Source organism: Osmerus mordax, chromosome 21 (assembly GCF_038355195.1).
Source record: "Osmerus mordax isolate fOsmMor3 chromosome 21, fOsmMor3.pri, whole genome shotgun sequence".
In the NCBI taxonomy this organism is placed as follows: domain Eukaryota; kingdom Metazoa; phylum Chordata; class Actinopteri; order Osmeriformes; family Osmeridae; genus Osmerus; species Osmerus mordax.
Genome location: NC_090070.1, coordinates 5,650,184 through 5,671,112, shown reverse-complemented (window position 1 = coordinate 5,671,112; position 20,929 = coordinate 5,650,184). Strand labels below are relative to the sequence as shown.

The 20,929-nt window shown below is 42.3% G+C and overlaps 3 protein-coding genes across 7 annotated transcripts; 2 read left to right on the top strand and 1 right to left on the bottom strand.

The window, feature by feature from the left end:
* Positions 1 to 4,968: 4,968 nt before the first annotated feature.
* Positions 4,969 to 10,180, top strand: b3gnt2a (UDP-GlcNAc:betaGal beta-1,3-N-acetylglucosaminyltransferase 2a). 3 transcript variants are annotated; one of them, XM_067259339.1, is made up of 3 exons: positions 4,969 to 5,280; positions 6,727 to 6,862; positions 7,716 to 10,180. In XM_067259339.1, exon 3 carries the CDS (start codon positions 7,737 to 7,739, stop codon positions 8,940 to 8,942), a length of 1,206 nt encoding a protein of 401 aa, XP_067115440.1. In that variant the 5' UTR covers positions 4,969 to 5,280; positions 6,727 to 6,862; positions 7,716 to 7,736; the 3' UTR covers positions 8,943 to 10,180. The 3 variants fall into 3 exon arrangements, with proteins under 3 accessions (XP_067115440.1, XP_067115439.1, XP_067115438.1); XM_067259338.1 differs by lacking the exon at positions 6,727 to 6,862 and having other exon boundaries at positions 5,014 to 5,280; XM_067259337.1 differs by lacking the exons at positions 4,969 to 5,280; positions 6,727 to 6,862 and adding an exon at positions 7,562 to 7,608.
* Positions 10,181 to 10,554: 374 nt separating this feature from the next.
* On the top strand, positions 10,555 to 14,659 carry zgc:66455 (uncharacterized protein LOC393502 homolog). The gene is made up of 9 exons (XM_067259795.1): positions 10,555 to 10,611; positions 10,737 to 10,767; positions 10,948 to 12,243; positions 12,331 to 12,372; positions 12,563 to 12,669; positions 12,948 to 13,009; positions 13,204 to 13,370; positions 13,622 to 13,777; positions 14,041 to 14,659. The coding sequence occupies exons 1-9, from the start codon at positions 10,555 to 10,557 to the stop codon at positions 14,421 to 14,423; spliced, it is 2,301 nt and encodes a 766-aa protein (XP_067115896.1). The 3' UTR covers positions 14,424 to 14,659.
* On the bottom strand, positions 13,985 to 16,982 carry LOC136965148 (phenazine biosynthesis-like domain-containing protein 1). 3 transcript variants are annotated; one of them, XR_010879280.1, is made up of 10 exons: positions 16,835 to 16,982; positions 16,497 to 16,596; positions 16,100 to 16,198; positions 15,783 to 15,892; positions 15,674 to 15,703; positions 15,497 to 15,585; positions 15,241 to 15,416; positions 15,029 to 15,091; positions 14,666 to 14,852; positions 13,985 to 14,406 (listed from the first exon to the last, which is right to left on the bottom strand). XR_010879280.1 is itself a non-coding variant. In XM_067259181.1 (9 exons), the coding sequence occupies exons 1-9, from the start codon at positions 16,916 to 16,918 to the stop codon at positions 14,740 to 14,742; spliced, it is 864 nt and encodes a 287-aa protein (XP_067115282.1). In that variant the 5' UTR covers positions 16,919 to 16,982; the 3' UTR covers positions 14,618 to 14,739. The 3 variants fall into 3 exon arrangements, 1 of the variants encoding a protein (XP_067115282.1); XR_010879281.1 differs by having other exon boundaries at positions 16,727 to 16,857; XM_067259181.1 differs by lacking the exon at positions 13,985 to 14,406 and having other exon boundaries at positions 14,618 to 14,852.
* Between the last annotated feature and the right edge of the window lie 3,947 nt (positions 16,983 to 20,929).

Sequence of the window (20,929 nt, the reverse complement as noted above, 5' to 3'; positions counted from 1 at the left end):
TGTGTGTGTGTGTGTGTGTGTGTGTGTGTGTGTGTGTGTGTGTGTGTGTGTGTGTGTGTGTGTGTGTGTGTGTGTGTGTGTGTGTGTGTCAAATAGTGAGAAAGAGAGAGTCTGTATCAGAGCAAATAAAAAGGACTGTATGGATGTGTATAAGTTTCAAGTGCATAAGTAAGCATTTTGTGTGTGTGGAGATGTCGTGCAGTTTGTGGCAAGCGTTGAGTGTGTTGGGAAGAATGTTCATAGTCCCTCATTTTGTTTCCTGCCCTATTGATGCTCAATTCCTGTTTGGGTCCAAGATGTAAGGTTAGAAGAAACTAAGTCAGTGAGAGCAAGCTGCCATATTACCAGAATTTGCTGTATACTAGTCTGTTGTACCCAATAGAGCCTATTTTTCTTTGAAAGTCAGAATATTTATGCTTTCATATTCATACTTTTGCTTATAGAGATCATGTCATATTGTCAGAGAAAATGGCTTGTTGTACATATTCAAACTCTCAATATGCTCAACCTTGAACAGTGACTGAACAGTCATTGAACGTGTATAGGTGCTGTGCGTGTCCCCGACAAGTGATTTACATTAAAGTGGAACTTGGTTTAAGATATACAGGAACTGAAACTGATGGTTTCAACAGATATTTACTAAATGTATTGTCTGCTTCCTCTGCAGTGTCACATTCTGTACCTTCTGTTTTGCATTGGCAAAAATATACTGTGGAGATACTTTACTATGTGACTTTGAAAATGCTCTTTCCTTGTACTTGCCCCAGTGCCAAGACAGTAACATTTACTATCAGTGTGGTCAAAGTAATGTAATATTTTGAGCATTGTGGTGGTTTATGTGACTTTAACTAAATAAAAAGATTCAACCTTTTAATAAATAATGTCTCACTGAAAATCACAAAGATCGCCAAGAGCAATAATCTTAAATTATTATCGATTTCTGTAGAAGCAAGTTGTGTGTCGTAAATGTAATAACATATTGTTGCAGCTTAACGCAGTTTATTGCATCACTAAAGTCTGATTCAACTCTTTCACTTTATTTTTGTATGTGGTAAAGTTGTCGCAACACGTGGGGGGGTCACAATGACTGAAGGGGGGGGGGGGGGGGGTGGAGCAGTTGGTGTAGAGTGACGGACGTTAAGGTATTTTATAAAGGGGGTTGAGCCACACACGTCATGCACTGCCAGGGCATTTAGAGAGCAAACCCATTTCATAGAAGAAGATGCGTCAGTCAGGGTAGTATCAGGCCCTAAGAAAACGGGAATGGTCCTTTTTCAATACTGTGATGCATTTATATATTTGTTTACAGGAGTTGTGAGATTTGAACCTGCTACCATCTTGGCTTGCATGTCATATTCCTCATAATAAAATGTTTCGACACCGTGTCTCACCCACCTTAAAAAGAAAGAAAAAAAAATACATCAAATAAATGTGATTATGTATTTGAGTAAGCCCTGCTTTCAAACCACTTTGCCTACTAGTGCACAGTGCCTGTTGCTATCGACGATTAAGATGTCATTGAAACACACAAATACAGGTGACTTGAACTATAGCTAATGCACAGTGCCCGTGATCAAAGCGGTGACACACGCAGATTTCTGGAACTATAGATAGACAGTGTTCGTGATGCAGCTAGTGATGACAGTTCTCAGTGGCTTTGGTACCTATATTTCTCATATCATGATTGAAATTCTCTGTCATTTCTGAAGTAGGATACTTGTTCAACCTCCACATCATCTATTGTTGTCTCTTACCACCACAAACATCTAGACAATTAGTTCATAACAGAAGTCATTACATGTACAATGGTTGAGCCAGTTGTCATAATTGTAGGCCTTATTCCCCATACAGTGCTTGAATGTGCAGTTCTGCCTAAGGGGTGTTTGCTAAGTTTACATTCATGTTTGTATCTTTTCCCTTTGTGCTATGCAATGCTGTAATATAGTCTTGTATTTTCTGTATCGCATTCACATAATTAAGACACAACAATTACATTTGTACGAATCCTGTCGTATTCCCATTTGTGGATCGCCATATCCAGGCCTCAAGAAACCTGACCAAGTAGGCTAAAGTGGTGGGAAGACTGCCCTTGTCCAAGATGCAGCTTGCTCTTTCTAGGCTAAATTGTTGTTACTTTGTGTAGTCTACACAACAACAATTGTAGCAAATAACCTTCCAGCTATACATACTGAAATAAACCATTCACTTTAAATATTGTATTTTTCTTAGATAGCCGGTATTTAATCAGTACAATAATTTGGGATTTTCTGTATCGCACTGACATAAATATAGTATATATTCAGTGTGCGAATTACGGGGGGGTTTGGGGGTCCACGTTCATATCGAAGACGAGTTCTTTCAGAATCAGATACATATATTAGCAGGTCGACTAACTGATTTCCTTCTCATACATTCTCGTAGCGTCATAGTGCATTTCCCTGTTGAAGCTCAGTTTCCATGGACTTCAATGGAGTCATGGTGTTCAGTTTATTTCAGTGCTTCAAAACGGTCATTGGATGAATGCTGAGATTATGTCCCGCCTCGGACGCTCAGCGTACGTCTCTGGGGGTGAATGGAGGAGTGGGCTGGCCTGGACGCTGAGCTTCCGCGTGATGATTGGAGGCTCTGTCGAAAGACTGCATCTCCTTTTGATTGACAGTAATTTTGTACTACAAAGTCACCGAAGCTGCAGCAACCTATTTCTTGGTATTTGCTTGGCGAAATTGCTAACCAATTTTCATCATACATTTCATACAATTATACACCACGTTCCTTGTTTCAGTTTAACCTAATTTCCACATTTCCTCCTTGATTAATATTGTTTTGTTAGATCGTTCATTCATTCAGTAGGCTAGGCTAGTGTCGAAGGGGTGAACTATCCAGTAAATAGCCAAATAAAATAAATTAGGATGTAGGCCGAAATGAGCTTCCCCTCTTTGAAAGATCAGCAGCCGCCACTGATTACACCATTGGTCAGAGAATGGCCACCCTGCCGGCCCCCCCAACCGCACACTTTTTTTTTTTTAACCCTCCTGAACAGAAACGGTATAAAGCTGAAAAAATGCATTTGTATTTTTTTTTATAAAGTCGTCTTACATTGTCATTTATCACTTACGCTACAAGCCCCATATTCGCAACATGTTGGGCCACGCCCCCATCAACAGTGCAAGACGCCAACGTACGTGCATTCTGACAGCGCTTCAATGGAGACTAGCAGCTAACCACTGGATACCGTTAGAAAACTGTTGCTCTGAGTGATGCAGTGTGTGAATTTTAAAATAGTAGTTTTTGACAATCAAGTGCCACCCCATTCATTAGGGCCTAACTAAACTAAATTCACTGAAGTTATCATAAAGCCTCCTACCGCTTAGTGCACATCAGTAAATGTTGAGCTAACTATATAGGCTATAGTGTGAGCTCAACATTGCTAAAAAAGAAAAGATCCGTCGCGAAATTGGCGGATTTTAAAATTTTTGGAAAATTCTTATCCAAACGACATCAAATGCGGCACTGCACACCATTGGATTATAAAAACGACACCTGCAAAATATCAACTTTAGAGAGTGTCCGGTTCTCGAAGTAATCGGGGGAATTCACTGGCCTAAAATTAAAAAATTTTTAAACAGACAGACACACACAGATCCCTGGCATTATCAGAGATTACTGAATCACTATGGCTGTGTTGCTGCACCAAGACTTTTAGATCATGAACGATTCATCTTGTAGACCTTGAGCCCAAATGACCCACTGCCCCCGTTCCGTCCACAGTCTCACAATTACATTCACACCTTACCCATGTTTTAGTTAGTAATGGCAGAGCTGACTTCAGAAAATAAACTCAACCCTGGTTAAACCTCTCGGAAGCTGTCTGGCTCTGGTATCTGATCCTCCTGGAATTCATTACAGGCTCTAGTCTACCCATCTTTGAGTGTCACAAAGGTCAGAAAATACATAGGACTGCCATTGCCCAATCTGTAGGGGAGAAGAATCAGGAAGTTCAGGACCACAGCCATTTTGGAAGTACACAGCCTGTAAACCCTTTAGTATGGTCACTCTTTCAGACTTTGTCAGAGACCAAATAAATGTTGTATCGTTAAAACATCTAGACTTGGATTACCAAATGAAAATAGATGCTTGTTCCCATTTGCAGGGTACACAGCGTTTTGGCCATCTTCCAAAGATGAGCAGATTTGTGTATTCAATTTAAAAGAGGGGTCATTAGATTCAGGTTAGGTTGGTGCAGGGTTAAATCGGACGAGTAGGCTCCCTAATTAAATCTCACAGACATTCGATAGGCAGATATAAATACATCTGAGATAGCTGTAATTATACGGCATTTAGCCAGCAGCATAGCCAAATTTAACACTGGACTCCAGTCATTCTTGAATAAATTCAGGGATTAATAAAGTGAATTTAATTAAATTGAACTGTATAGGCCTTAGATACAGGGACGAGACAAATAGAGTATATCCATCTACACCAGTGTAATTCCGTGATGGTCAGTTTGTGTAAAAGGAGGTTACTAAAGTTCATGCCATGATCACTTGAGGTTTGTCCTGTGAATCTGTTTGTGATCTCATTCAACTCTCAAGTCTCTCTCTCTCAGTCTACGTTTAACAAATCAACCACCAGTGTAAAATCGAAACTTATTGTAATGTTTTTTTTTTTTACACCTCAGGTTCGGAATACACGCATGCTCTGCCACAATCCGTTCACATGGCAGTTGATATCTTGAGATACAGGCACAGAAAGACATTGACTTGGCCAGGAGTAGACATATGCAACGATATTATTATTTTCCATGAATGCTCCCTCATGAAATGAAATAGCCTAAAAACAATCGTCTGGAAAGGCAAGTAGAATACCTTTAAAGTCACGTACAGCACAAGAGAGCTCGCCGCCGCCCCAAAGCACTACGTCAAAAGGAGGAGCCTTTTTTATAGACCTACCTCAAACGCGAAGGAAATTACCAATATTATTTTTACTCCCCACTTCGACGTCCGCCGACTGAAATAATGTTCTCCGATATGGCATGGGTTGATTGTAGACACACTAAGAAATATCGGAGCTATGCCATGGACTTAAACTTTTAATGCAACTTTATTTTGCTTTCATAAAAAAATTATTTATTTCGGATATGATTATCGTCTCTTTTGGTGAGTACAGCCTTGGACAGGATAAGAATAGGCACCTCTGCCTGTGCACAGAATATGCGCTTCAACAACATGACCCATTGGAACGGAAAAATTGCCATTCAGGTGAAGTAGGCCTATGCAGCAGGTATGCAGGTTGGGTGGTTGGACTTAATTTCCCGTCTTCTTGGTTTTTATTTGGTTTTATGGCCACTTTATCTAGTAGACTCTGCTTACCAGAACATTTAATAGCCATATCATATTTTTAATAAAGTGGTGAACTCTTATGTAGGCTAACCTAGGCTACATCAACCCATATCATGGTCATGGTCTTATAGTCTTAAATTGAGTGAATGATCATTTCTCATTGCCATTGTCATCCCTGTAAAAGCTTTTTCTGTACTTAAAGAATACATGTGCTTTCGTATAGTTCTGTGTTGAATCAATATATGCAGCATGTGAAACCTGTATCGCTCGTGTTACTCACTTTCGCAATTGTTACGCCCCTCTTATTAAACTGTTGAGTACCCTGGCCTCTGTCAAAATCAATAGTCTGTCAGGAATATGTGTTTGGCTTAGTATTTGGAGTAGAGTGTAAGTAGAGTGCACAGGGTTAGCCAATCTATTGCTCCTCTTATAATTTCAATTTTGGGTTGGGGAATTCTCTCACGCATATGGAGAAATTGAACTTTCCATTTAGGCTAGTAGGCCTCTTCTTCCCCCATCTGGATGGTGGTCAGGGTTGCATCCACTATAATTTTGATATCCCAGCTGCTGCTGTATGGCTGCCCATTTTATGTCAGAGACAAGACAACTCTGTAAAGTCCTCACTTCAAATAACCTTCCTAATATACCCCTACTGAGAATAGGTGTGTCATTTCAAATGTTAGGAAACAATCTGCATCAGATTTGACTTGTTGGTGGCAAAGGACTTGTATCAGACTCATGTACAGTCTTGCTAATACCTTCACGTTACAGGTATGGGCATGTAAGGTAGGCCTATATCAGGTCAAACTTGGACTTAAACTAACACCTTAATGAATGACTAAACTCAAAACTGGTTTGTGGACTAGTCCCCTTTTTCCCAGCCTTTGCTTTTATACAAGCTTGTTTACCTACAAAGTTCAATATATCTGTTTAATTATGGGTATAAAACATTAGCAGAACATTAATGAAATGCAGGCCTGAGTCATGTCTGTGAATCTGTGGTGTACAGGCCCAGTCCTCAGCAGACTCAAACACCATCAACATTGCCATTCTTGATCAATGATGTCCTTGTCTGGACAGTCTTATGCTGCTGAAATATGGAAATATATGGGACTTTTAGGTTAGGTACTGTAATGCGTTCTCTCTGGTTTGAGGCTTGCTTTGTCAAACTTGTCAAATAACTTTTATTAACAGTTATTACAATACTGTTAGCCAGGCTTTGCCCTAGCAACAGGCTTGAATACACTACCTGTTCTCCTAAGGAGCTTTCAGTTGATTTCTTAGAATTTAGGCATGCGTGAGACCAATGTTTCTAAGCCTACCTCAGACAACAATCCCCCCCTCCTCTCCTAATATTAACATGCTGTGTTATTGTGTTTTATTCCAGGTGGCTGTAAAAACACACTCCTGGTTAGCCCCTTTCTATGTCTTTGTGGGCCACTCCCTTGCAGATGATCTACATGGGTTAAGAAGACTGGAACACCAGTAAAACAGATTTCTTAATCATCTTCCAGAGTTCACAGGTTAGTTGTGGATTGTGTGCACAGTGTGGAGCAGGCCTGAGCCCTAGGTGACCTATTTTCTTTTTGCACCCTGAGCTTTTCTTGATTTTCTTTTTTGGATCAGAGAAATGCATTGTACATGCTTTGACTGGGTCCTATAGTTCCTACACGGGTCATGAGAAGCTATAGCAAGACATAGCACTAAGGACATGACTCGTTGAATCTTAACTCCCTATCTGCTGGTCTGAATGTATCTTGTGTCCATAACCTTTAAGGTTCTATACATGCCTTCAGTATTCCTCACCCTGGGTGAGACCTTTAGGCCTGAAGCCTGACTGGAAAAAACGGATGATGACATACAAAAAAAATGTATGGTCTTTTGTGTGTGGGTCAATCTAGCAATATACTGTGACTCAAAGACCAGTAAATTGGTGTCACGAGGAGGCTCAAATTGAGAACCCATGATGCCCCTCTGGCATTGTGAGAAGGGAAGAGAGGAGGACGCAATACGTTGTGGTATGAGAAAAAAGAAGGAATAAGAGGAGGACATCATGAAGTGTAGGGGGATGAAGAAAAATGTGCATAGCTTATTCTTCTAGGATTAGGCATGGTAAGCGGCCTTATATGTGGCAGGCCAAACACAGAACAAGCGACAAAGACTGACGTGCCTCAACAGTTTTCTCCTTGATTCTACCTTTGGCTGAAAGCGTACTCTACAAATCGCCCGTTCTATGTTTCTAAATGTTGCCATTCCTCCTGGGCTTTTTGTAAGTCTAAAAGACTTAGAACTTGCTAGCTGCTGTAATACAAATGCTATCTTAGCTCTGTAATATGGCTTGTAAACACTGGCTCCTTGCATTCTTTTTATGTCTAGGCCCAGAGAGAAGACGAAAAGATGCATGCTGGGCAGAGGAAATCAAGGGTCCTGTGTCTCATGATGATGCTGAATATCTTAATCTGTATCCTGGTGGGGGTGTCATTAAACCTGGGTCAGGAGAAGGGTGGGAGTCAGAAGATTCGGATCCCCTCGACAAAGTTCTGGAGCAAGCACACGGTGAGCAAGTCCTACTGGAACAAGGAGCAGCAGAGGCTGGGCTTCCTCTACAACCCTCTCATTGGGACTGTGCTGGCCAATGACACCCTCTCTGAGCTCCCTGATTGGCTTAACAATACAAGCCCCATTGGTTCCTGTGAACCGGACTACAGCGTCACTACAAAGATCTCGGACTACAACTCCCTTCCTCAGCGCTTCCAAGACTTCCTGTTGAATATGCGCTGCCGGTCGTACCCCATGGTAATGGACCAGCCTCATGTGTGTAAAGGCAAACCCTTCCTGCTATTGGCCATCAAGTCTCTTACGTCCCACTTTGACCGCCGGCAGGCCATTCGTGAATCTTGGGGAAAGGCGGGCATCTTAGCCAATCAAACAGTGGTCACTGTGTTTTTGCTGGGCAATTCCACAGCTGTTGACCACTTCCCAGACCTTTCAGGGATGCTGCGTCATGAGGCAAAGCTTCACAGAGACATAGTCCAATGGGATTTCAGGGACTCCTTTTTCAATCTAACTCTCAAAGATGTACTCTTTTTGGAGTGGTTGAACAAGAGGTGCCCGAACACCAAGTACATTTTCAAGGGGGACGATGATGTCTTTGTCAACACCTTGAGAATTTTAGACTTTTTAAAAGGTCTCCCAAGAAAACAAGCCTCGGATCTCTTCATAGGGGATGTGATTACCAACGCTGGCCCCCACAGGGACAGGAAACTCAAGTACTTTATACCCGAGAGTGTGTTTGTCGGGGGTTACCCGCCTTACGCAGGGGGTGGAGGGTTTTTGTACTCGGGGGAACTGGGAATTCGCCTCTACAACATCTCCCAACAAGTGCCACTCTACCCCATCGATGACGTGTACACGGGGATGTGTATGAAAAGGCTGGGGTTGGTCCCAGAGAAACACAAAGGCTTCCAGACTTTTGACATTGAGGAAAAGTACAGGAATAACCCATGCATCTACAAAGGCTTGATGCTAGTTCACAGTAGGACGCCACAGGAAATGATTCAGATATGGGCTTGGCTCAACAATCCTGACATTGAATGTCAGTGATCGTCTGTGTAGTAGTCAGTTTTCTCAACTTTTCTCAACTTTTTTTATCATGGCATCAAAGTCATGTAATTGTATGAATCAGGCAACAACTTAAGAGTACTGCATTTTCCGTACATTCTTTTACAATCTCATTCTATTAGAATGGAAAGGACGAGTCCTAGAATCTACCTAAATTTTTTGCTAGATATACAATTATTTGATCTAAATCCTTTCTTTGAAAGAACTGTATTGGAGTTCTATGCAAAATGATACTGTTCAACTTACATTCAGCAATGTTTTAATTACTGTACATAGCAACAGACAGTTATCTGCAGGTAGATCTTGGGTCCTGTCTGTTCTTGGCCATAAACAGACTTTGGCATGCTAACAGTGGATGTAGCAGAATGTTAACAAAGCTTTGAGGTCAGGGTTTGATTTGCTGCCTTATGTTTTTCGATTGACCCTCAAAGTGGTTTGTGTTTGTATTTGTGACAGCTTCATTGTCTTTGCTACCTACTGTATTAAATGTTACTGTTTTGGTCATGTGGTGTGTTGTGTGTCCCTATTCAGCTTAACGACTGACTGGATCAGAAAATGTGTTATCTGATATCGTATACTACTGAATTTGCTCAGGACAATAGTATTGTTAATGCGACATATCAGGGTGTTCATATTCTTTATAGGTATATTTGCAATTGATCATAGACACATCTATTTATAATGTACATTTGTAAGTGGAGGGGTGGGTTACAGTTGTTTGTGTTGTTTGTGTTGGTTAGATAATTGAGAATTTAAGTTGCACAGGTTTTGATAATACATTTATGGGTATTGTCAATGATTGATAAGAAGATGATTGATTGTCAATGATTTGATAAGAAGCTAAGAAATAATGTAAAATGTGCATTCTGTGGAAGAGTTTGATCTTCTTTACAACAGTACTGATGTGTGTGTTGCTCTCTCAATACCAAGCTTTTAATAGAATCATCAGGGTTTATACCTTCAGCTCCATGGAAGTAGAGAGATGTATAATTAAATGCCACACATTTTTAAGCACATTTTCTACCTTTTGTTTATTTTTTATTATTCTTAAAGTGGCTTAAGGTAATGGCATGGCTACCTTGTATTTCGTTTTTGTAGAATAATAAATAATTGTTTAAACTTTGGGAACGGTGAAGTGCTTTAATGTTTGTTTGGGTTCAAAAGTAAAACATTGACTCGATTTTATTTGTATTTATTTGTTATAATGCCTGAGCTAAAAAAATAAAAAAATAAAAAAACCTTGGAGGACACAGTTCTCTGAATGTTTGTTTGCGTGGTTACGTGGTGTTGGAGAAGTTTATCATGCAGGCAGTCATTAGAAAGTGGAAGAAGAATAATGGCGACATCCACTGGTCGAGCACGAATCTATTCGTATTGGAAACACATGAACGTAAGGGGTAAACGTAGGCCACATCAATTATTCTAATTGAAAATATAGTTCAGGTGTTAATGTTCATCATTGGCGGAAATCGGAAAAAAAAACTAAAACACCGTTATCTATCTTCAGTGTGTGCAGCGGAAGAAACTGCTAAATATTCTTATAGTTAAGACAAAGTTGTCTAAAATGCTACGAAATCGTAATAGATTGCTAACTATGTTTATATTTCTACTGATATTTGGCATATTTATCGAGCTCTGTGACTCTACTTTTGTAAGTAGACTTTCCCATTCGCAATTAAACGTCCACTCTAGTGTTATGGCAATGCCGTTCATTTTAGTTTTGTCATACAATCTGAAAACTTCAAATTTATTCATACAAGTTCTTTTCTTCCATAGACAAGTGAGAATGACGCCTATGAGTCTCCAGGTAAAAAATAAATATCTGTCTATTATACTTTGTCATACCATCAAGGGTAAATAATGAATTTGTGAAACTGAATTCATGGATGGGCTACCTGATTATGATAGTTGTGTGTGTGTGTGTGTGTGGGGGGGGTACTGTGCTAAAACAGTTCTCTGTATTTGTCTTTCTACACCTTCTCTTCAGGAGAAGATGGCTACGCCTTCTTTGCCCTCCGAAGCTGCCACGGGGTCTTGCAAGGTGACAGCGGCGAGTTCTTCTCCCCAGACTACTTGTGCTCCAACCCTCCGTTGTGGTGCAAATGGACCATCCAAGTACACCCTGGGAAACATGTTCGGCTTTACCTGAAAGACTTCACCCCCCCTGACGCCTGCCACCTCAAACTAGACCAGATCCAACTGGCTGAGCCCTCTGGGGTGTCTGGGGGAAACAAGGTGTTGGAGAAGTGCTGGCAGGAGGCCAAGTACACATCCCTGTCCAATACTCTCCATGTGGTCCTACTCATCAGAGGAAGTCCCATCCCTCCTTTTAGAGGATTCTATGGGAGGTACCAAGCATTTGAACCACCAATTGTGTACAAGCCACATGACGACGACACAGAGGGAAACAGTAAATGGATGAAGGAAGATGTGAAGCATGAGACAGTAAAGCCGACCATTTTTCTGAGAGATTTTACCACATACGTACCCACCAAGGAGGGTGAACCTACCCAGCCCATTTTACTGGAAAGCTCCACACCGGCAGTGCAGGGAAACTACAATGAGATGGAGGAGTACTTTGACCTGCTCACCTCTGTGTCCAATGAGCTTCCATTAGAAGAAGATGAACCAGTTACTCAACAGAAACACTCTAGGTTGTCTTCTGTTCAGGTTGAGGAAGATGAGTGGAGCGCTGCAAGGACCGAGGAGACTGTAGTGGAGAAGGTACCGCTCGAGCACAATCTAACCTGGCAAGGAATGGTCAACCACATCGGGGATATAAGCCCTCCTTCCCCTCTCACCCCCGCCTTTACCTACACCCCCACCATAGCAATAGTACCCACCCTGGGCACCTCCCGATTAGGGAGGAGTGCCTCTCAAACCCCAATACAGCTCTCCAATGAGTTGGAGGTCCACTCGCCGTCTTTGAACATGTACTCAAAAGGTGTCCAAGCTACAGAGTCTGTCATAAACCCTCACACCTTCCTACACATCCAGTCAGACGTACGCAGGAGTGTGGACGCTCGTTCTCTACACGTCCCCCCTGCCACCGAGGAACACACGTCTTACACAGCCGATGTTGTTTCAGTGGAGGGGTCCCACCACGTGTCTCCACCCGGGGCTGACCAAGGGGAAGATCCCGTTATGGAAACATCATGGAGTATGAATGCCGCCGAGCAGCTGCCGACAATTTCATCCCCCATGCCCGATGACGAGCAGGGTAATCCAATAGCCTATTACCCAAACATGGTGGAACTCCTGTCAGACAGCAGAGAAGGAGGTAGTAAGTAAAAGCCTCCCCTTTGTAGAATAGTTGATGGAAACATATGAGCTCCACTGTTTGTCTCCCATGTTCATTTCATTTTACCAGGACATGCCCAAAATCACACTGAGGTGCCACACCTACCTGGGGGTGAGTGTCAGAGTTTAGTCCATGTTAAATTCGATTTTGCATTTGTTTCAAAGGTTTGATCTATCTGAAGTGCATCCAAATTCCCTTGTATAATCATAAGGGCATATATTACGAGAGCTGTGAGGTGGCTGCTGTTCTATGACATTGGGTAAAATGTACCATAATGTACACCCTATGTTATGACTTCCAGATCATCTGTTTGAAGTTTCTGTTGAGCTCACCTTCTCCCTTGAGGACGATTCTGAGGAGCATTGGGACCATCTATCGAGTACACTACTGATGTCAACAAAAGAACTAGTGAGTTGTCATCTTGTAATGCTGTGGGAAGTGAATCCCACTGGATTATTATATTGGATGGATATAGCTCAATGACAGAGCATTTGACTGCAGATCAAGAGGTCAAAGGGTCAAATATCCCCCTGAATGTCACTTTGAAGATAAGCGTCTGCTAAATATACCAATATATTATTAGATTACGTATATGGATTAAGGATATTGCTTCTGAAATTATTAGTATAGATTTCTCATTTGTTTTATGCATGTACTGTGTTATGATTTTTTTGTTTTTGTTTTAGATCCATGAACAATTGAAGATTCTCATTCAATCTATAACAATATCCTCCAAAAGAATAAAAAGGTTAGTATGAGCCCCTAGAAATATCTTTCCCTTTTCTGGTATATGCTATACATAATATAAAATGCAATATTGCCATTGTGCTGAACTCAAACCCAAACTTAAACATGTATCCTCAATTTGGAGATGTAGTTGTTTTTGCTACAAGTAGTATGAAGTTATTGAGAAACATTTGTTTGTGGTTTTATACTACCCAGGCTGAGTGCTGGAGTGCTGTACATCCTCTGGCTGCAGATGGCAGATGGTACGGAGGGGATGAAGTTCCGAAGCACCCTCCACGCTGCTCTCCAGGAGCTGGTCTCGTCAAATATCAGTCTCCATGGCAGCTTCGAGCAGGCTATGATCATCTCGCTGTCCACCGCAGGTAGGCATTCCAGAAGATTTGGTTGATATTCGACCAAATGTATCCAATTCCTTCGCGCCACACTCCCTTTCTTCTTGACCAGACAAGGACTGCCTAACTAAACATAGAACCGGTACTACAATCAATACTCTTCTTTTGAGTACAGATGTGATTTGACTTGGAGATAATGGTAATTCATTTAAGTTGGAATGAATTTCGCAACTATCGTTAGTCTGCATGTGTTGACGTGTTTGCTCGCATATGCATGACAGATGTCAATGAATGCGCAACCCAGCTGGTGCTGTGTGACATCAACGCCGAATGCTTGAATCACTTTGGCTCCTACGCCTGCCGCTGCCGGCCCGGGTTCGAGGACGCGTCCCGTCTGGGTTCTGGAGGAACCCTGTGTGTGGACCTTAAGGCTGCCGGTACGGAACAACACCACAGTCAGGAGGACTTTATGAAGCATCAGCGTAGCCCTATACCGCAGCCCAGTAACTCTGGTACCCCTTTTTTCACTGCCATAAATCTGCTCTTAAGAAAAGCACAAGAAAACTCATACGCTTAACTGTCACTTTCTTTGGCGTTCTGAATTATGAAATACAATCTGCAATCTTTGTTCGACATTTGGGGTATTTAATAGTAACTGAAAAACAGTAGAACAGTTCTAATTGATACTTTTGTCTTTTAGGGTGTGTGTTGGCAACGTCATCCGGGATGGTTCAAGGCATCTACGTGGTCTCTTTCCTGCTGAGCTTCCTACTCCTGATGTTGATGACCGTCATGGGAGTTCTGTACCACCGCCACCACCGGGGGACCTTCTTGGTCCGCTGCCGGAGCAGCAGCTTTGGGAGCGCTGACCGCGACGGCAACAATAACAACGATGACGAGGGTTCTGTGGACTCCAACTCGGACGTGCCCCCTCCACCGCCACCCATACGGCGCCCGAAGGAGGGCTGGTCGCATCCTAAAGACTGCTGCACCACGGTGGACTTGCCTCTGCTGCGTTTCAGCCCCTTGCATCCGCTCGACGGGTACATGGAACCTGGAGAGGGGACTACGAGAGGAAGCTGAGTTATATCCCCTAAGGGCAATGAGAACTGTTTCCTGACTACATTACTTAATTTGATTTATTTGGACATATTTACTTTTCTTCTGATGTTTTTTAATGTAAATTACATATTGGAAACCCGTTTATTTCAATTATAATTTGTTTATTTAGGCAGCTATGAGCTAACAATGTTTGGGAACATGGCCACTAAAGGACTCGTTCCTCACAAATGTACCACTCTGAATTAATAAAAAAAAAAACTCACTTGTAAGAATTCATCATTTCTCTTTTATTGTCAGTGTCACCACTGTGACTAATCTGTAAGGAAATGTAGAGAAACTAAAGAGACAGAGTTCCCTCCAGGATCATGACAGCCTGGCCAGCGATGTCCACTCTTCCATCATCCCTCACTTCCAACCGCAACTCGCCGCCACGACTTGAGCACTGATACGCTGGTAGACACAAGTAAGTTTGCCGTCCATTTATAAAAATGATGGTACAGGAGTGTCACACTAGTATCATCACGACCAATGTCTACATTATAGTTTTTGCATTGCACTCTGCTTAAAACTGCCTGTAGTATACCAGGTATAGTAATACACTAATCTAAAAATTGTATCGACCTTACCCAGCATTTTCTTTTTGCCCAGTTTTGCAGACCAGTAACTTGCTAGGAAAGTGTGCGAAGAGCCTAAAGTGAAAAATGTGTGTTTACCATCACTGCCATTGACTGAGCCATACATCAACCTCATGTAAGATGGATTTTGTAACCTGGCTCTTGTAAGCACAAAGGTCACCCTTGGGCCACAAGGATGTTATTGCTGGCATAAAGGCACACACCAGTGACGGGGTCCTCAGGGATTCCATACCAGGGGGCAAAGTTTCTGGAGAAGAAGTCATAACCAGCCTGGCACTCGGGGTCTCCACGCACTGTGACTGTGACTCCCATTACCTTTCCACTGCTCTCACTAGCTAACAGGGCTGTGTGGTTTGGCTGCAGGCTGGTCAGCGCTGACCTGGAGGACGCACACAAACACCCCTGATGTACAAACACCCTGTACACACACACAACATCAGCACATTCACAAACACTGACCTGTCGCAGGTATCATCGAGACAAATCAGTATTTCTTTGATGGTGGTACAGAAAAACACTTCTTGAACTGGGTGGTCTCCCACTGTGGCCTATTTAAACACACAGAGAGACATAATGCATGCAGAAAAACCTTTGTAATGTGTAGCATAACATTTACAAACAACTTGTTGGACTTACTTTAATAAGGTCTTTAAAATCCTTGGCCACCTGGTGAAGACATACACATACCGTATTACAAGTTTTTAGACAGGCTTTTTGAGGTTCAACCATTATTTCCATGCCCTACCTGGGGTATGGGTTTTTCGAGGGGGAAGTCCATGACTATTAAATCTCCCTGCTGGCGAACATACAGTTCTCCACTCAAGGTCTCAAACACCACTGTAGAATTACTGTTCTCTGGCAGAGGAGGAAAATTATTTCTCTGTGGCACAATTTTTGGCCTTGTTTTTTTCCAACCATAAATGATCGCGTAAATGATTATTACACACAATTATATCTTCTGTTCTTTGCTAATCTATACTTCAGACAAATCCATCAAATTGACTACACATTTAATGCAGGTGCTTTGAAGTCTGTGGAAAGTAATTTCAGATGAATGGATACTTTTCTTATAGAAGAGCATAGCAGCGGAGGCCAGGGTGGCGTGACCACACAGGGGAACCTCACTGGCAGGGGTGAACCATCGCAGGCGAAAGCGGGCTCCTGATAAGGACAAACATTAACCTCACTGGCAATGCATGGTAGCACAGAAGTGGACTGACCACCAAGTACAGTACTTGAGAGCCATAACCAACCACTGTTCAACCAACCAAGAGAACGCTTAAAGTCCACTACATATCTTACGATATCATGACTGATCAATGACAGACTGACAGAACAAGTTGCATAATTCAGAATCAGAATTCGGTTTATTCGCCATGTATGTTACACAAACATGGAATTCCGTAAACTTTATCAGTAATTTTTCCAGTTGGAAAACCCTCTTAGTAGCTAGTCCCACCTGAGGTGAAGTCATCAGTTGGGTGAAGCCGTGTAATGAAGGCTGTCTCAGACAGGTTCATCTCAGCAGCTATCTTCTGGTAGACCTCATCCTGCAGCTCCTGCATAAAAAAACAAGGAAGAAGAGTTGTCTAATTACCTTTTTCGTGGCACTGCAAATGAGAAGAACAATTCAAATGAAATAAAAATGTTTTAGATATTGCTATTTTGAATTGGGATTAGCCTACTTACAGTAGGATAGGCTAGCCTATGCCATACAACAGTGTTGGGAGAAACAATGTATCAAATGGCTTGGAATAGAGTAAGCATGCAATAGTCATATATTATAAAACATATTGCCTGTGTAAGAGGGCAAACAGCTGCAGGATTGCCTTTGAAAGGTTCGTTCGTAAAGGAATCAAAAGTGAATACTGTAATCTCCATAATTTAAGAAGACCTGGTTGCAACTGGTCAATAAAGTTAAAAAATATATTTCAAAAACTGTTTATGTAGCCCACTCGTCATTACGCGCCGAATACGGAAGTGTTTCATGAAGGACCCCGTGCAATTCGGCCTCTCGTAAAAAAGGTGTTTCACAGACCCCATTTCCCCCATCTAAAGCGCCTAAAGCATCTAATTTGTCCAAGATCTGAAACTGATTATTGATTTGACATATTGACCACTAGAATAAAAGCGAACTTTCTACCAGACTTAAAATGGAAACACACTATTATGTGATCGTTGGCGCGCTTTGGCCACAAGGTGGCAGCGCGTGACCTGCATTAGATTTGGTAGAGGAGGAGGTTGTCGGTTTTTGGTATAAAAAAATCTTTATTTGTTTATTTTTTATATGAAGCGTCAACACCCCATAGGAGTCCGTTAAAGTACAGAAACGAATATAGAGGTAAAGGTAAGCACTTTATATCCGCTCACGTTGAAAATAGACGAAGAAACTAAGAATGAAGCATTGTTTCTTCAGATGATGAAATTTAAAACCCCCGCGCCCCCAGCTAATCTCTGGCCCGAGCACAGAAATGTTAATCCCCTCTTTTTGCAGAAATTTTGAAGGTAGATTGCGTTTTGTCGTTTAAATGGAACAGCATCAAACATAGCCCTACGTTCTCTTGCCCCACTGCCAGACATTTTGTGCCATGAAATTGCAAAGGCCTAATAATTATAAGTGTCTGTGTATTTAATAGCATATATAGCCTATTGCTCAGCGGCTCATTTTCCAATAAACATTTTAGTCTGTTACACCACTTGAGATTGCACCCCTTGCATTGTTAAAGGCTATATATTGGGCAACAAATTGTACACAACATATTTTTCACAACCCAGTTGTCCATTTTGATAATTTAAATTAGGAATAACCTACATACATTTAGCTCAAATTCCTTTTCATTTGCCTGAGAAATGTGTTGCACTTATCAAATCAGTTAAGTGACCATGCAGGTCCACAACGTAAGTCTTTTGCACAGCCTAACAGTAGCCTAGCTAGATGTTATTATAAAAATACTAACACATGCCTTTCGTCATAATTATGTTGCCTTTATTAATTAGCCTACATTTATTTGTGAATTGTGTTGCTTTCAGGAATTAAAACCCCCAAGGCAAAACTGAATGTATAGCTGTAGAATTGTAATCAATGTTCGATACACTCATCACAGATGAGCACTATTCAACATAGTTCCATCAGAACTACATTCACCAATTTGAGGTAATTTAATAGGAAGTTGATCATTAGAAAAATGATTAACTGTCATTTAAAATATATAGCCTTCGGTGTAATTTCAGGATTGTATTATCATAAAATGTATTGGATCTTGTCAGTGGACTTAAAAACTTTTTATTATTTTTAATTAATTTCACTTTCCATCATAAGACACATGGACCTTTTCTGAATAGTTGTTGCTGTTGTATAGGGCTGCAGTGTTTAATACTTCTGTGTGGGTGGGGAGTTAGATAGCTAAGTTTAACAGGCTAATCGTGGGCCGGGTAGTGGCTGGGGAGACAGGGTGGTCCACCCAGTCCAAACCACATTAATAGGCTTACACCACCTAATCCAAGGCAGTGTGCTGTCACATGGGAAGTCTGCTGACCTTACTTTATTTTATTGCAGGGCACTTGTTCTTCAGCCCCTTTGTGCTCAAACCCTGTGTTCTTTTCTGCAGGAAAATGTCCCTTTATAATGTTCCTAGGCCCTCTCCTTCATGTTGGTGTTCAAAGGTTGAACTTGAAATAAGACAATGATGTAGGCTAGACTTTCTGCAACAGTAGTTTTCTAATCCCTATGCAAAACACTCATTGTATACTTGTCCTGTGTCTCTAAGCCGTTTCCCGCCCAAATCTACATACATTTAAAGTTAAGGCAGGTGAGCTTTTCTGCTTCCTTTCAGCATCAGTAACAGAGACACTAATTGGCGCTCTCATATGAAACACATTTTCATGTGTGTAGGAAAACAAGTGTGTGTGTGTAGTGTTATTGCATCAGGTTTCATGGTAATGTCACACTCAAAACACCCTATAAACAGGTTTCTCAGTAAATTTTCAATCTGTAATTAACATTTTAAAATGTGGATGCATGTTTATCATGTGGATGCATGTTTATCCTTTATAAAATTTAAAACAATTATACATTAGACCACTGACCTTTTCTGCATGTTTGAGCACAGGTTGCAACACGGTGGAGAACTGCACCCAGCCTTTTTTTTACAAGCTTAAGATTTTGTTGAAGTTAATGGTTGCACTCAGAATTGTTGTAAGTGTTATATATACGGACAGTTTCTTAGCACTATCCAGTGAAGTACTACTTTGAACCGTGCACTTCTGATGATTATGATGCAGTTACAACATGGACCTCTTCGGATGAAAGCGTCTTTAAATAAATACATGTAAATGGTTAAATGTATATTGTGTGTGTGGTGTGTGTGTTAAGACTTGTGTGGTGGCCCGCTAGGTAAGGGCAGATCGGTCCTCCAGATGTGCTCTCAGCGCCCCTCTCCTGCTACCGCTGCCTCGCGCATGCTGAGGCTCCCCCTTCGAAAACCCCACCACAGGGGCCCCTGAACCTGGCCTTTGTTGTCGCTATGAATGCCTCACACGTTCGGCAGGCAGAATTGGCAAGGACAGCGGGCTCTGGGCAGAGATCCACAGGGCACGGGGGGACAGGAGAAGAGGTGACACCCCTCTAGCTCCGCCTTGTGTCCGTGTCTGGCCTTGCCCCACACATACCCCCTTCCGTCACTCCCCACCCCTCGAACCCCCCCCCCCCCTGTCATCTAGCGCCATGCTGGGCTAACCTGCCAGGCTGCATCATCTGGCTATAATCCCCCCCACCACACCCTCCCTGCACACCTACAGTAGTGCTAAACCCAGCATTGTTGCTGGAGCAATGAGACTGCCCATCCCCGCGCTGGTAAGGATAGGGGGAAGAGCAGTCCATCCCCGTGTTGTGGGCTGTTATGTTCATGTATGTGTTTATTTACGTTGGTGGCCGTAATATGGATCTCAGGTGTTCCACATAATGGCGGTAATAGGTGCCACACAATGCCTGTATTTACCCACAAGCCTGACCCCTAGGGGTCACGAATAGAACCGTGGGCTAGTCGATGACTGTTATTTTGTCTGCAGCGGGTATTCTCTCTTGCGGAGCCCTCTCATGTCCTCATTTTTTTCCATTCACTTTGAAGAAGCATGGATGCAACTGAGAATGAGCTATGACCTGATGGCAATTGCTGAATGGCTTACATTGCCTTTTGTAAAAATTACACAAATACACGTTTTAAATGAACGGATGGCTGCATGTTGTCAAGGCTAAATCTGTTGACGTTCCTCTTTAAAACCATCGGCCAATGGGTCCTTTTTTTCCTGTCCGGCTGTAGACCAAGCTGTTACTGTCTCAGTCTGCCGTTTCCTGTCTCTGACTCCCTCAGGGTGGCATGGTGAGTCTCCATGTAGAAGCCAAGGTCAGAACACGTCGTGCCTCTACCAGTTGGGGTCTGACGCCTGGCTTTGTACTGTGGACCACAGTGAAGGCGGGCTTCTGTGCTCTTCTGTGTTTGTGGTGGAGCCAGTGATCTGGTCCGGTAGGCGCCACAAGGACGGAGTGTCTTTCCCTGTCCTGTCGGACTAGTTAATGAACCTCTGCTTACCCTGTAGACACAGCCTGGGTGGTCGCTTGCTCACCCTGTAACGCTGCTTCGCCATTGGATGGTCTAACTTAGCTTTATTGCCCTACATGTAGTCGAATTTGAGGCAATGGCAGGTCTCGGGCAACATTTATTTTGGGACTTCAGCTATTCTGACACTCTGCTCCTGTGTTGCTGCTTTTCCTTTCTTCGATATGCACCGCATAGGCGCGAAATGGGGAGAATTGCTCCGCCTGTTGCGGGGCAGAGTTGGTGGAGTAGTATGACAGGAGGACTGTGTGTGTGTGTGTGTCAGCGTGTTCATGGG

Coding starts and splice junctions, on each gene's coding strand:
- LOC136965148 (XM_067259181.1), bottom strand. CDS start 16,918: ATGGAGATTACAGTATTCACTTTTGATTCCTTTACGAACGAACCTTTC. Junction 16,597..16,834: donor CTGTTTGCCCTCTTACACAG/GCAATATGTTTT, acceptor TTTTTTATGCAG/GAGCTGCAGGATGAGGTCTA. Junction 14,853..15,028: donor GGGCAAAAAGAAAATGCTGG/GTAAGGTCGATA, acceptor TGTGTCTACCAG/CGTATCAGTGCTCAAGTCGT.
- zgc:66455 (XM_067259795.1), top strand. CDS start 10,555: ATGTTTATATTTCTACTGATATTTGGCATATTTATCGAGCTCTGTGAC. Junction 10,768..10,947: donor TGACGCCTATGAGTCTCCAG/GTAAAAAATAAA, acceptor CCTTCTCTTCAG/GAGAAGATGGCTACGCCTTC. Junction 13,778..14,040: donor TGTGGACCTTAAGGCTGCCG/GTACGGAACAAC, acceptor TTTGTCTTTTAG/GGTGTGTGTTGGCAACGTCA.
- b3gnt2a (XM_067259337.1), top strand. CDS start 7,573: ATGTTTCTAAATGTTGCCATTCCTCCTGGGCTTTTT. Junction 7,609..7,715: donor CCATTCCTCCTGGGCTTTTT/GTAAGTCTAAAA, acceptor TTTTATGTCTAG/GCCCAGAGAGAAGACGAAAA.